At 49.6% G+C, this 15,928-nt stretch overlaps 1 protein-coding gene across 3 annotated transcripts in view; it reads right to left on the reverse strand.

Moving 5' to 3' along the window:
- Positions 1 to 446: 446 nt before the first annotated feature.
- The window catches only part of Ttll11 (tubulin tyrosine ligase like 11), a 231,151-nt gene continuing 215,669 nt past the window's right edge, over positions 447 to 15,928 (reverse strand). For all 3 annotated transcript variants that reach the window (XM_090330567.1, XM_090330565.1, XM_090330566.1), the window contains one exon: positions 447 to 3,076. In XM_090330567.1, coding sequence (XP_090186693.1) covers positions 2,793 to 3,076 — 284 coding nt within the window. In that variant the 3' untranslated portion in view covers positions 447 to 2,792. The remainder of the gene's footprint in view (positions 3,077 to 15,928) is intronic.

The following is a 15,928-nucleotide window of genomic DNA, read 5'->3' on the forward strand; positions in this document are numbered from 1 at the left end:
CTGTCTTGACAGACAACACGATTTACCTTTCATCCCTTCACACGTCATAGGAAACCAGAAAGCGGCCAGAGTAACACAACATCCCAATAGCACGTGGGTTTACAAAACACTTGCACATTTTTGATTGCATCAAAGGTTACAATGGCCCTCACTGGGGCAGCTAGAGGCCTGGAGGCCCTCACAGTCTAAGTGGCCTGCAGCATTTCCCATGAAAGAACCCAGGTACCCAGAGCCTCCAATGCATGCGCTGAACATACACACCCAGCTTTTCTGTCATGTGGGCTCTCATGTTTGCAGCCCCAGGACCTTGGACAAACCATAGGAGCTTCTGGCTATCATTAGAGTGCTGGTAATCCTCATTTTTGCTAGGTCACTGAGAGGATTAGATGAGAAACAGATCTAAGGTCACATTGTGAACTGTGAAGCACGAAGGTTTTTCACACGTCTGCATTCATAGCAAGATGCCTTTTTTTCTGGGAGAGCAACAGGTTAGTCGCCCGGGTGAAGAGTGCCCTGAGGACCATTCAGCCCGGCTTTCCCAAGTATCTGTGGCTGAAGGAGGGGGAGTGTCCTTGGAGAAGCTGAAGGTCACAGGGGCCCTGGCTCACAGGGACTTCAGTTAGAAAAGCTAATGGCTAGGCGCAGTGCCCTGTGCCTGTGATCCTGGCTACACAGGTGATGTAAGCAGGAGGATCACTGTTCAGGCAAAACTGTGGACTCCTATCAAATAATGACTAAAGCAAGAAGGGCTGGGAGTTCAAATGGCAGAACACCCGCAGAGCAAGTGCAAGGATTTGAGATCAAGGCCCAGGCTGGGGGAAATAATTACAGGGTCGGTATCATAGGATGGCTACCATGCCGGGGGAGAGAAAGCACTAGCCAAGGAACCATTTGGAGCCAGGAGGTTTAAGGCTATGGACAGGCTCCTGGGAGGGTCTGCAGGGACCAGCACATGCAGGAAGTCACAGCCAGGGGCTGTGAGGCAGACACACAGATGGATCCAGGAGAAGGAGGAGGTAAGGTCTGGGTTAAGGAGGGCGGATGGCATTCTAAAGGAGAAACTTGAGGAGGCTTGTCTGTTGGAGTGGAGGCTCCAGACTCTAGGAGGCCCTGATTGGCTCCCAAGGAGCGGTGCTTGCTAGCTGGTACATCTGGGCAGACACCATGGCAGGCTCTCTTCTGGCTGGACTGATGGCTCAGAGCTCTTCCTGCCTTGAATAGCAGAAAAGCTGAGTGGCCTGCCCCTCCCCCCTCTCCCTCTTCCCCTTCCCTATCTCGCCAGGCTGGGTCTAAGGAATGGGGTTATGGCACAGCCAAGCACAGGCGTGCAGAGGGGTCCCTAGCTGCTGTCTCTCAGCTAGGAAGAAGGGACCATCTGCTTTTGCTTTTATTTCAGCTACAGCCTGAAAAAGGAGAGGTGAGTGAGTCACCCAAGGTGGGGATGCTGTGGGACCTCCCATGGCCCCTAGTGCTAGTTCACACAATGGAGTGCCTCCATGTTTTCTGCCTTACAGTATTAGAGGGAAAGAGCCTTGTCAGTCACCTGGGGGCCTCTGGTGACATGGCAGCCTCCTTTCCCAGTCACTTCAGTGCAGAGGCTGCTTCTGGGACATGGGCCCTACCTCCAGATGGCACTTATCATGGTGATCTCTGACTTCCGACACCACCTGGACATGGCCAGAGTGCAACCCTCTCCATCCTTCTCCCGCCCAGGTCCAGCGGGCTTGGCGAAACTGTGGGCAAGGGAGAACTACCTGGACATCCACCTTGAGAAATGGCGTCAAGTTGGAACACACTTAGATTACCAGACTCTTGGCAGCTCCTAGATGAAAACACGCCTGCCCAGACACACCTGCCTATACTGGGCCATCCATTTGCTGGGCCTAGGTGTTTCTAGAAAGGCAGCCGTGAGAGTCTTTAACCTTTGTTTCCCACAGTGGATCACTTATCACTCTGCCATGGTGCATGCTCTGTGGTCTGGTCCTTATCTGAGTCTGGGTCTTCCTGCCAAAGCTCCTCTACTCTTCTTCCCTTCCCTTCCTTAGGGCTCCCAGGAGAGGAGGGGGGCTTGACCATTCTGTCAGCACCCCAGAAGGGGTCCATTCCAAGGCCACAAGGCCATCTGGATAGGGAGACTATTTTGAGATCAAGTCCAAACCAAACCAAACCAATTCCAAGGCTCTAGGAACACAACTTACTTCTTAATTATTAGTGACAAAACAAACACTTGGCAACAGGTAAATTAATGAAATAAACGAGGCTAATTTGTTAAGTACATCCATGTAGCACATGATTGGGGTGGGGGTCACGTCTGCCTTCTTGATTTCTCCACTTCATTTGCCGAGAATGGGTGGAAGGAAAGAAACACGGAGTCCTGAGCTTTGACCAGCAGGCTCTCAGAGACCCGAGCCCAGCTTCGGCTGCACAGCTGGGTCTGGAGATCGCTGGCACCCCTCCTGCTCCTGCACTGCCCCAGCACTGCACATTCCCCCAGAGGGTGCTTCCTGTAAGCCCAAAATAGCAGGTGCCATCTGCCATGTTTTAGATGTTGCATGTCCACCAATGAGTGGCAGACAGGGCTGGTCAGCAAGAGGAAGTGAGAGGAAGGGGCAGAGGAGAATAGGCCTTAGAAATCGGAGTGCTGCAAACACGGAGATAATTTACAGGACTCTCAGCCAGGTTGGGGGCCTGGGCAGAGAATCCTTAGCATCTGTGGCTAAGGATTCTCCAAGGCAGGAGCCCTGGCCTGTCTTCGGCCCTGAGGGGCTCACGCTTCTGGAACAGAGTAGCCTTCAGGACAGAGCAGGTTTGGGGTAGGAGAGCCTGTTAGCCCCCAACAGGGTGCTGGCAGAGGCAGACTGGGAGGCAGGGAGTGTCTCTCCGGCAGGGTTGTGGTAGGCCACCGACCCGCGCCGTCCGGTGGCTCTGCTGCACACCAGGTGCTTCTCGTCCAGCAGGGACAGGTGGTACTCGCACAGGTCGATCAGCGAGGCCACTTGCTCATGAAGCGGCATCGTCTTGAACTTCCTTTGGGCCAGGAAGAAGAAAGCTTCTATAAATGCCTGCAGACTCATCCCTGTGGGGAGAGAGATGGCGTCAGGGCACTGCCATACACCCGTCCATGAGAAAGGCTCAACCCGGCCCGCTGGCAAAACCCTGCCATGCTTCCATTCTGAAAACTGGGCCTAGAACCCGAGTCACAGAGGCCTTCCAGGCCTGGACACATGACCTTAAACAGCGTAGGAAGAACTTTTCACAGACAGGGAAGCTGAGTCTCAGAGAAGTGCAGGAGATATGGGTAGAACGCGGTGTGGTTTGGATTTTAACTTCACCCACAGCCTTGCTCTTGGACACGACACTGAAATGTCTCCATTAAAACCCAGCTCTGTAATTCTAGCTACTGAGGAGGCTAAGATCTGAAAACCAAGGTTTAAAGAAAAGAAAAGAACAACAAAAAAACCCAGTCCTGCCTTATCTTCTGGGGATGTATTTTAAGACCTCCACAACCAACAAGGGCCTAAAAGCACAGACAGCACTGAACTCTGTTATCTGTTTATCTATAACAATATATGTCATATATATATTTTTTGCCAGTCCTGGGATTGAGCTCAGGGCCTGATCACTGTCCTTGGACTTTCTCAAGGCTAGAGCTCTACCACTTGAGCCTCAGCACCACTTCCGGCTTTTTTCTACGTATGTGGTACCAAGGAATCGAACCCGGGTCTTTATGCGTGCTAGGCAAGCACTTTAACCACTAGGCCAAACTCCGGCCCCAATATATGTTATATTATATGTAAGTATATATGCCATGTGTTTTCCTATATGTCCCCCAATGTTGCCACATAAGTTCTCTCTCCATGTTTTAAGCCTTGGTGCCTGACATTACTACTCATGGAAACTGGGTCATTAGTAAGTAAACCAGGGTAACTTAAACACAAGCACTGAGATACTATTACAGTCAATCTAGTAAGCAGACAGTTGCTAAGTGACGCATGGGTAGTAGCCTATACAGAGTAGACACACTGCACAGACAGATGATTCATGGTTCAAGTGGGATGAGGCAGGGCGGCCTGAGATTCTGTGATGCTATTCAGATGACATTCTGGCATCTTCCATGGAATACTTTCACTGACATTGGCAATGAAAGAACGATTTCAGAGGTGTTCAGGGTGGAGGGAAAGAGACACTTTTTTCACATGTGCCAGACACACTAGTGTGCCTGGGTCTTCACAGCAACTCCTATTGTGCAGATGAAAAGACTGAGGACCAAGGATGGGGCCCACAGTGGTAGGGAGCAGGGCTGGGCTTTGCCCCTGGCTTCCTGCACTGCCAATTCTGCACCTTTCCCCTGGGCCTGGGGTGAGAACACAATTATAGAAGGCACAGGGCAGAGATGGAAGTATCAGAGGAGGGTTGTAGGGCAGGGGGCACTTAAGAATTGGGCCTTGGAGGAAAGGCCTTGACTGACAGGCGGAGGTGTGCAGGGGTGGTGGGCAGGAGCGGGGGAAATGGTGCCCTTTCAGCTCATGGTTTACCCAGGGCTGGGAGGGGGGCCAGCTGTGCCGCCGGCTGGGGGCTGGGCACCACATTGCTGGGCCTGAACTCCACTCCAGGAAGGCTCTGGGGCTGTGGATTCCCACATCTAAAACAGCCTCGCCACGTTTCCCAGTCCAATGATACCCAAATGGCTTTTATAGTGAAAGAAACCTTGTACCAGGCAAAGTCATGTGGACTCAGTCCACACCATCAGCTCCTCGGATCTTCACAACCAGGGGAACACGAGCATTTCTGGAGAAAATTCGCTTAGCACCTTCATGGTACCAAGGGGCTGGGTGGCACATGAGATCTTGTCACAGAAAGCCAGGAACACTGGACCAGACCCAGGGCTCCTGGTGGGATCACAGCACCCTCTAAGTGCACAATCCCTCCCTGCAGACAAACACGATGAAGACCAAAACCCGGGTCTGGGAAAGAGGGCCATCTCTTCTAGCCACAGCCCATGGACTTTGCTTAGCCAGCAGCACAGAGCCAATGGGTTGGAGAAGGCACTGCTGAAATTAAGCCCTGAACACAGAAGGTCTCTGGCCCCAAACAACCAGTTCTAAGGCATTGTGTGTCTGAATTTGACCAGGAATTATTATTTTTCTTTCTCATCAAAGTGTCCTGACCTAGGTCACTATTCAGGGAGCACTGAACCATTTTAAGGATTTGAAAGGGCAGAGGAGGGGAAGGAGAAGAACAAGACAGAGTCAGCAAGCTCAAGACAGTTGTAAGTTTAGATTCGGGATTAGGGTACTGGGATTTCCAGTGGAGAGGTGAGCCTGCAAAACAGGAAAGGGACAGCTTCTTCCTACGTGGAAGCTGAAGCCTTTTCCAGACACTTCCAGAAGAGTCTATGTGCACTATCAGGGGGTCCTGGCTCTTTCTCTTTTCTTATTGCCATGTGTTATAAAATGCCTAAAATGCAATGAGAATATTAACAGATGGTGTTGGCTAATTCCAGGCCTTCTCTTCTCTCTGAGAACTGTTTACTGACTGATCTTCCCCCGTCCTGTCTTCCCAAAGGTGTTTTCCCACTCAGTTGTACCAACAACCCCTGCAGATCCTTAACAGCTATGTAGCCCACATGACCATTATTTTAATGGCTGCACAGCAGTCCATCCTCTGAGTATGCTGGCAGATACCTAAAGCCCCAGTACTCGGAGGCTGAGGTTCCAGGGTCTGTTGAACATACATCATCACCACGCCCTCCTCCACCTTAAACAAAATTAGTCCATTAGACTTTTGCCTTGGATAGTATTTCATTACCTCTGCCCTGTTTAAATTCTGAATATTTAGATTTACTCACTTTTTTGAGAATAGTATAATCCACAACATTTTTATTTTGATTCATTTATTTTCTTTTTTTTAACCATTTTTTTGCATTTTTTATTGTAATTAGTAAAAGGGTTACATGATATTTGCCAGATAGAAGGTGCATTAATTCACGTACACTGATACCCTTTCACATGTCTTGGTACCCATTTCCCTCCCCCGCCCCCCATGATTCATTTATTTTCTAACAATGAAATCCTAGGAATCTGGGTTGATTTTTTGGTTGTTTTTAAAGTGTTAGATTGGTTTGGAAATGAATTCCATATTAAAAATACTTCAAAAGCCAGCTACCTGTGGCTCGCACCTATAATCCTAGCTACTCAGGAGGCTGAGATCTGAAGCCAGTTTCAGGTAAACAAATTTGAAAGACTCTTTTCTCCCATTAACCAGCAAAAGACCAAAGTGAAGGCGTGGCTCGTGGCACAGCACTAGATGGGAGAGAAAAGGCAAGAGGGCAAAGCCCTAAGTTCAGGCCCAGTACCAGGACACACATACCCCAAATATTACACTCTTTAGAGTGCCCTCATAGACAAAACACGGGAACAAGGGAGTGAGAGAAACCAAATATACCCTCAAAGTTACAGGGGTGATTGCGTACTTACCAAGCCAACCCAAGTGCAGAATAAAGGTAGTGGGCGAGTGGCCATGCAATTGCCATACACTTTGGAAAAAATGATTCAGCAAAAGTCTGAGAGTCTTTTAAGTATTTATATTATTTAACACACAGTTGTAGTCCTCAAAATGCTCCCTAACAGACTATGCAGTCAAAAAGTAAACAATGTACATGTCAAATGCACTGCTGACTTATTTGAAGTACAAGAGCGTGGGGAGCCGGCTAAGATTTCAAACAAAATCTCCTTTCTAGCTTTAATATATTTTCCAAACTAGATAATGCACACTCAATGTTGACAAAGATTAGAGGGGGAAAAAACCAACCCTCCCATTGGCCATCCCCACATAGCCAGTTGTTTTAGTGCTTCCTCGTTTCTGGCCATCTGCTGGGATGAATCGAGGGGTCCATGGCTGTGTTCCCAGGAATACTGTGGGGACCCCTGGGGTTGAGAATCCAGTGTCCAGGACATCTGGGCACATGTGCGCCCAGTCAAGACTAGAGCTGACCATGAACCTTTCACACACAGGCATCTCAGTTGTTATTTTCATTTTACAGTGGAACTGAGCTGGGGGCATCGCTGCAAACTCTCTCTGGGAAGATCTGCAGACTAATGAGCCCAGGATGGTCCAGACCATAGGCGCAGGGGCTTTGAAGTCCCCTGGTAGGGATGCTGGAATGCCGATTAAGCCCCACCCCAGAGCTGAGGTGGCTCGCAGGTAACGCTGAGGCCCTGGACCAGTGACCCCACTTTTAGACCACTGACAAGCCCGCAGAGTCCAGACTGGGTATTCTTCACTCTCAAAAACCCACCGCAACAAAGCTCCTTGTTTACAAAAGACCTGCCCTAAATGGAGAGAAACTTGACTTTTGGGTAAAAATGTCTACATTTTATTTTAAGACACTGACTGAGAGAAAACCCAACCGGTTATTTTTAAAAGACTGTGCATTAGCTCCCTTTAAGTTTCTGAGAAACCACAGAGCGCCAATGAGGGGCTTCTTGCAGCATCACTGCTGGACATAGAGCAGATGGACAGCTCCCGGTGTTCTCTCCTGGGCCCTGCCTTCCTAAAAACTCATGGTGGAAGATGTGGAGATAGTGGGAGAGCTGATTAGATTCTGAGTGTAGTGTTAGTCCATAGGTCTGGGACCTGCCATGGTAGTTTAGAGGGCAAGCCAGGAGTCCAGTGAGATGGACTGGAATTTGAATTCAGAACTTCATGCTCTCACTGGGCTTTCTTTCTTGGCTGTCACTCTACTGCTTGAGGCATGGCTCCAGCTTGGCATTTTTGGCTGGATACTTAGAGATGGAATGTCATGGAATTTTCTCCTCCACCATAATCATCCCAGTCTCAGCTTTCTGAGTAGGTAGATTGACACGCATTAAGCTACCAGTGCTCTGCTAGTCTCTTTAACTTCTTTACTGTGGGCTTTAAGTCTTCAAAGAACTGACCACACTGGAATTTTCCCATGCTGCCAAAAGATGAGAAAGAAAAGAACATTCTAGAAACAATGCCAGCCTTATGGTGTTAAATGGGATGGGCTTCATCCCTGCTGGCTGGATGTCCCTAAGAAGGCAGTCGGATTTATAGGTGTTTGCGAACAGGCTTTTCCCACCTGCCTCCCACACGAGAAGATAAGCTGCTGAGTCTTGCTTTCCTTTTTTTTTTTTTTTTTTTTGAAACTTCATTCGGGTTGACAGATGTCACTGGAGAAAGCAGCCTTAGAATTGTTCCAGTTGCAGCCAGACACATGCCTCTCACTGCAGATGGCCACTGGGATCTGGAGAAGCGGCCCCTGACAGCCACAGCCTCATTCTGTCAATCAAAAGGGTGAGGGCGGGCCCACTGGCTCCTCCTGGCCCATAGCCACCTTGGCTCACTCTCAGAAAGGCATCCTGGCACACACACACACACACACACACACACACACACACACGCACGCACGCACACACACACACTCAGGCACACGACAGGAGCTGTTCTCACTAATCCCATCATCTATTCTGGAGCTTAAGGATGGAGACAAGATTAATAACTTATATGTGTCTAGTGCTTTCCAATTTACAAGGAATATCTGTCTTCACGGCTGGTTTGCAGACATTATTACAAATAGTCCTCATTTACAGTTGGGGGACACAGGTCGCTTGTTGAGGCCACTCCCTAAGTGGAAGGAGTGGCGTTTCAACCTGTGCTAATCTTGCACCCCAACCTAATGCTCTTTTTCCAACATTATTAGGCTTTCTTAACATCTGACAGTTATATATGATTTTACAGTTTACAGAGCACATTTGCATAGATGATATAATTAAATCCAAATCATTGTTGACAGCCAGGGATATTATCCAGAATGGAATATGAGATTTTTTTCCCCTTTCAAAAGTCTCTCAGCTTCCCTGCTAGTTGTAACCCACGGTCTCGGAGAGAAGGACAGTCCCAGTCAATTCCTTTCCTCTGCTCAACCTTCAAATCTCTTTCTTATTACTCACCTGGAATAAATGCTTCTGCCTCACAGTGAAACCCTAAATGCATGTATATGTACACATTTTTGGTGTGGAACCATCGCTGTGGGGGAAAGGAAGATTGATCTGCCCTGGAATTAGCTTTGTGATCCCTCTCTGTGGCAACTGACATGCAGGAGAGCTGTCCTGGAGGGCTGCACAGTGCACGAGTGGTTCCTCACCACCGCTCTCTTCTTCCTGCTCCCAGCTTCCTTCCTGTCCACAGCTTCCCAAGGCTGCCTCTCCTGGGGCTGGCACGGCTAGGGATTCCACATGTGGTGGATAGATCAGACCAGAGTAGTTGCCATGCGATGGCATTGGGTTCCTTGCATGGGGATCCAGATCTCAGCTCTTCCACTTACTTGCTAGTAAGATATTTCATGACTCTGACTCTTAGTGTTTAATGATTATTTTTTAAATCTATAAAGCAGAGACAGCAATGTTGGTCCTGAGTGGCTTTTTCAAGGTACCGTCCACAAAAAGCCCAGGGCAGTATTTTAAAACTAGCGGTGAAACTAGCACCCGACAGCTCTCCATTTCCGCCCTCACTTCCCTTGCCGGAGTGCTACCAAAGTGCTGGTTCTGGTTTTTTCATTTCTGGCTGTTAATCATTTTCTGGTCTTCCCATTCGACAGTTTTCTGCGGCCAGGGAGTTGGAGACTAGCTGCTCCAGTGGGCTCTGTCCCATGCGGTCTGTGCCTTGGAGCTGGTCATTTCCTCGCTATGGGCTTCAGTTCCTCCACCCCATCCTGCTTCTGGAAAATGAGGGGCTAGACTGGGTCCTCTCTTGGGATCCTGGAAGTCTTGGGAGTGATGTTAGGCTCACCAGGACTTCACCTGGGCTCTGTTCATGTCCTGGGGTACTGCTCATCTTTGCATTGTGCTGGTGACAATGCTGAATGGCATTCAAGCAGTTGTTCAAGGTCACATCCCTTTTGCCCAAGCTCACACTTTAGAGAGCGGTGATGCTGGGATTCCCACCTATGCTCTGTGTCTGTTCTCTACCAAACCAGAGGGAGTCCCTCCTCAGGCCTAGCCATATTCCTGCTCTGTCCTTGTAGCACACACTACACGCTAGCAGCTTCAAACCACCATCGCCCCTGTCCTTGGCTGGATGGTGAAGTCTCAGGATGGAACCATAAATAGATTCGGCAGAAAAATCATGACCCCTAGAAGCCTAGAGCATCCAGAAAATTAATACAACCAAAGGCAAAAACAATGATCTCATCTTCCATTAATCATAAGTAACTGACTAGCCAGTGGAGAGGGGGCCCAAGGTGTCAGGCCAGTCTCAGCCAATGTCCCCCACTGGTTCCATTCCACATGGACACAAGCGCCTGAGTCACTGCTCCTAAAAATAGGGTCACAGTACTGATCTTGTCTTCCTGAGACACAGCACATCATTCCAGATGGTTCTCTTGAGATTTATGGCTCCAGTGGAAGCTTTGGAGAATCAATGCTCGGCCGGGAGTTTGGCCTAGTGGTTAAAGTGCTTGCCTAGCATGCACGAAGACCTGGGTTCGATTCCTTGGTACTATATATATAGAAAAAGCCAGAAGTGGTGCTTGAGGCTCAAGTGGTAGAGCTCTAGCCTTGAGAAAGTCCAAGGACAGTGCTCAGGCCCTGAGCTCAAGCCCAGGACTGGCAAAAAAAAAAGAGAATCAATGCTCATTCCTTAGCAAGTGATCAAAACAAATCTCTAGTCTAGAAAGGTCTTCAGACCTTACACCACCTACAGCCTTACATGGTAGAGCAGCACTCAACAGCGGAGTCAGAGGATCCCTAAGGACACGTGCACACAGCAAGGTGGATGTGGGTGGGGTGCTGTGGTTGAGTGCTTGATGGGTATCACTCATTTAACCCCAGGACAGAATCTGGCGGCAGGTGCGTTTGCTGGCTTTCCCTATCTTTGGTCTCTCATCCATTTTTAATGACATGGCAATGCTTTGCCGTTGTCTGGGGTTGCTTGTTAGTTGGGCTCCGAAGCAAAGCCATTGGCCCTGAGTTCTGCAGAGTGGACTTGCTGGTGGAGATTTGGGGCTGTGGGTTGCACTTCCTGACATTGCCACCTCTGCTCATCCAGCCTCTTCTTGATTTTCTCCAATCATGGGTGCTGGCTCAGTACAGGTCCCAGAGGCTCCTTTCTGACTGCTGCCCTCCTCTCCGGGCTCAGCTTGTGCACTGGAACTTAGAAAGTGTGCAGCAGCGGTCCGCTCTAACACAGCAAAGCCAACTCCTCTACGGCAGCCTAGTTCTGCCAGCCACCACAGTAACACAAAAGCTACCAAGGCAGCCTCTGAGCCCAGTGCAGGGGACGGATGAGTATAAGGCAGTGGAGGAAGGAGTAATGTTGTTAACAGGGGTTAAAACAAGCCTGGCCTGAAAAGCACAAAAGGTAAAAACCTACTATAGGAGCTGTGTGCACAGTACACACTCCAGTTCTCTTTCTTACGCATCTCTCAGTGTCAAGAGCTGTATACATATATCTCTGGGCTCATATCATATGTATTGGAGTGTGATTTTAAACCATATGTCTAGACACCTTTCCATATCAGCATGCAAGATCTAATCCAGTTTGTGTAGATTGTGTAGAATTCCACAGTGTGACTGGACCATGATTTTTGTGCTAGTACTTGGGCTTGAACTCAGGGCCTTGTGCTCGCAAGCTTTTGACTCAAAAATTGGTGCTCTACCTGCTGGTGAGATTGTAAACTAGTTCAGCCACTCTGGAAAGCAGTGTGGAGGTTTCTTAAAGAACTGGGAGATGCCAGGCCACAGTGCTGCCTCTATAGGTGCCCTCCAGCGTGGAAGCCTTCCCTCCTTGCCTCTCCACTCAAGCGTGTGTTGCCAAATGACTGCAAGCCTCCTTTGCCTTCTCTCCTCCCAGCATTTCCCTCTAGGAAATACTCCCCTCTCTGTGTGTCTTCCCCTCTCCCCTGCTTCTGTCCGTGTACCCCCTCTCCCCTGCTTCTGTCCATGTCCCCCCCTCTCCCTTGCTTCCCTCGGTGTCCTCCCCTCTCCCCTGCTTCTGTCCATGTCCTCCCCTCTCCCCTGCTTCCCTCTGTGTCCTCCCCTCTCCCCTGCTTCCTTCTGCCTGCCTCCTGACTCCAGCTCTAGTCTCTTCTACTGTCTCTGATGTGTTTTACCTTGAGTTGAGTCCTACAGGGCCCCCGCCTGGCTTCTCTGCTCTCTTCTAGTCTTTCATTGCTTAGGCTTTAAATATCTACAATGAATCAATGCCAGGGAGAAACATAGGAATCCTTATCTCCAGGCCAGATGGCTTGTGGCCACTGGGACACCTCATTAGCATCTCAAAGAACCTGTTAAAAATGAGTGTCTTGGTCCTGGCTTCCCAATCCTGCCTTTCCTGGAGTCGTACCCATTCCCAGAAATGGCATCGACACCCACCTACATGCTGGAGCCAGAAGCCTGGGTCATTTTCTGAAGCTCCTCTTACAACTCCCCTTCAAGGCCTCCGCACACCCAGAATTGAAACCCCAGCTCTTCATTTGCCAGCCCGGGCCTGAGTGGTCATCACACTCAGCTTCCTTCCTCCAACAGAAACCCAGGTCAGCCATGTGCCTGGGTCAACACTCAGAGAAAAAGCCCTGTTCTTTGTTTTGCTATGACGACTGCAAGCAGCAGCCCCCTCTGACTTCTCCTGTCCGGCAGGCTAGAGGCCCTCAGACATGCCCCTGGTACCCCTTGTTTCCCAGAACCCTTTGCACATCTTCCCAGCTCCCCAAGTGGGACTCTATCTTGGCTTCTACCTTAATACCTCAGCTCAAATGCTACATTTTCTGGCACATCTCTGCCCACCTCCCAAGATAAATGAGAGCCTCTTTGTGGTTTGCATTGAAACTTATTTTATCAGGTGCCAATGGTTCATGCCTACCTACTTAGGAAGCTGAGATCTGGGGATCGAGGTTTGAAGCCAGCCCAGGCAAGGAAGTCTGTGAGACTCTTATTTCCCATTAACCACCAGAAAGCCAGAAGAGCTGCAGCTCAAGTGGTGGAGTGACAGCTTTGAGTGGAAAAAGCTAAGGGATGACACTCTAGGCCCTGAGTTCAAATCCTAGTATTGGCAAACCAAAACAACAACAAAACCCACCTTATTTTATTTTACAGACTTCATTACCTCTAATTACAAGGTGTATCACAGTCTCTGTTCCAGACACTGGGGACACAGTGTTCTCTTGGTCCTGGGCATGCATCTTGCCGCCAGGACCTGGTATATGGCAGGCTCAAGGAACATTACTGGGTTCACTGGGTTGGAAGAATTCAGGCTACATATCAGACATCCGCTGGCTCTTGGGGAGTGTGCGTGGGCACTGGGGAAGATGCCTACAAATGTGAGATCTTTCCTGTTTTGAAGTCACTAGTGGGGCTACACCTGGTGGAATAAATGCCCTTCATCCTGTAGGCCAGCAATTCTGATCCTCTCCAGTATACTGGCAGTCTGGGTGAAGTTGAGGTCACCCTCAAATGCCCCAAATGCTGCCCCCCCCTCCCCCTGACATATCCTCCTGGCATCTGGCTGGGCCTTCTGGAATTTTCAGAGGACTGCAGCCTCAGCCTCAGTGATGAGGGGGTAAGGAGGTGGTAGTGATGGCTGACTATGGGATCTAGCCCTGTCCTCTAAGAGAGACCACCACTTCAGGTGCCAATCAGAACCAGCTTGCCTGTCACTTAAGAGAGGTGACAGGAGGCAGATCAGTGTCAAAAAGAAGAGCAGGGGGTTTCAGATTGACTCACATTAAGAATGCCATGTTCAAGCTCTTTTAGGTGGGGAGTTTATTTTCGTCACTTTGTCAGAGAGAAATCACAGCCCTGAGGGCACTGGAGCTGCACAGAATTACCTAAAACATTAACATGCAAATTGCCTTCTTTAGAGAAGGTAATTTTATTAGTGTTGGAGAAAGTGTTTCTTTCATTGTATTCCTGCTTGGCTGCTGGGCTGAGTTTGGGCCTCTGCTAGGGGAGAATTAGAGGAGCTCTGACTTGGCTGGGATTCTGTCACCTCGGCTAGTGGAATTCATGTGGCCTTGGGTCCCTGGCATTCACACTAGCCCTGTTCCAGCTCGCTGCTGACAGGTGTACAAAGTGGAGTGGGCTTGTGACTGGCTCGAGTTTATATGGCTTCAATGCCACAAAGCCTGGGAGAGCTGAGGTGCCCTGTCCTGTGTCTCCTTGCAGGAGTTTCTTGGAGAATCAGGAGCCCAGGGAGATGCCATGTGTTTGTGTGCACTAATCATAAATTTCTCCTCTTCCAGGCTGGGGGCACCAAATTGGAACCAGGCAGCAGTGGAAAGGTCCTCTATACAGGCTGAGGAAGGTAGAGAGGGGAAACTGAGGTAATAGATAGCAAGACTGATGGAAGGGATACCAAGAACCAGCAGAGCAAGGCAGGCCTGTTTTGCAGGAGGGACAGGGCATTCTCAGAAGGAGAAACACCTGAGCAGAGGCCCAGGGAAGAGGCACGAGCCACAGTGGCCTGGCCCAGAGGTTTCCTTTGGAGATTGAAACAGAAGAGCAGCTGGGCCCAGGGCTGCAGCGGGTGGTGACAAGGCCCACAAGGCTGACCTCAAGGGCTGTGGAGCTCAGAGGGAGTCTGCCCAGCACAGAATCACAGTCCCTGTGGGATTTTTGGAGGGAGGAGTTCCCCCAGCCCTAAGTGCCAACACGACAGGTTGTATGAGGATGCGCTTACATAAGGCCTCCGCCTCCCCTCGCAGACACGATGGAGGACGCGTGGGCACACTCGCCCACCACTAGCAAGAAAAAAGAGCACCTCAGTGATAATCAGGTCTCCCCAAGTGGATGTGTGAGCCCTTTCTTAGGATGCCCCCAGGCCCAGGCCACTGTTAACGGTCCTCAGTTGGCTGACAGCCCTTGTTAGGGAGGCACAAGGGAAAACACGCTTATATTCAAGCTTGAGGCCAGGGAGCTAGGTTATGGGGTTATCCTGTGCATTTTGGGCTGTTTAGCAGCACCCCTGAGTAGATTGGCCTCTATTCACAAGATGCCAGTGGAGCAATTCCCTTCCCCTGAGCAGTGACTGCCATGCCTGACTCCAGACAGGGCCAGACGTGCCTGGAGGGATCTGGGTACTGGTATTGTGGCTTTATAGCAGTAAAGGCAGGGCTGCGTGCAGAATGTGCCTAGCAGGATCTGAAGTTGCCCCTGTGGATTTCTGCCCCTGAGGCCAGCCAGGGCCACAGAGTAAAGACCTTGTCCCCATCAAAGGCAGTGAGCTCTAGGTTGGACAGGCTCTGCAATGGCTAGCTCAAGCCTTTTCCCCAAACATAGAGAACTGATTATGGAGATTCTTCTCACTGGATCCTTGGGCTAGGGGACAAAGTCCAGGCTTTACCCTGGATTCCACGGAAGCCTCTGGAAGGGCTTCAGACAGAGGTGGTAGTTGGTAAAGGAAAGAAGACAGGGATTTACCATATAGGAATTTTCTAGAATTCCTAAGAACTTTTTGAATTTTTTTCCATAACAAAGGCTTGTCTTCAAAGGAGAAGAATTGGCCAGGGGCTCAAGCAACCCAGGGGAAGGGCAATTAGACAAATCCAGCATCTCCATCCAGCCTTCCTATCCCCCCTGGAGGGAAGACAGGTGAAAAGCTTTTAGGAAGGTCTTGGGCCACAGGGGCAAGCCCATTGAGAAGATGAGATTTCATTTTAAGGTTATAGAATGCTTTCTGTCCTCAGCATCTGAACACCACATCCCTATGCTTTAATGGAGTCACCGAGGCTTAAAGCTGAGAGAGATTCAAGGAAGGGACTCCCTCTAAGAAAGAGTTTTCAGGGAAACCTGAAGGCAGCAAGGGGAGAGAAGAAAACAAAGAAAATGAAAGGAGACCCAAGCCTCTGACACCTGTAGCTTCAGCAATTGTCCAGTACGTTACAGCTCATAGCAAGATAAATACAATGTTCTTA

The sequence above is a fragment of the Megascapheus bottae genome, chromosome 3, assembly GCF_031878675.1.
Source record: "Megascapheus bottae isolate mThoBot1 chromosome 3, mThoBot2.hap1, whole genome shotgun sequence".
NCBI lineage: Eukaryota > Metazoa > Chordata > Mammalia > Rodentia > Geomyidae > Megascapheus > Megascapheus bottae.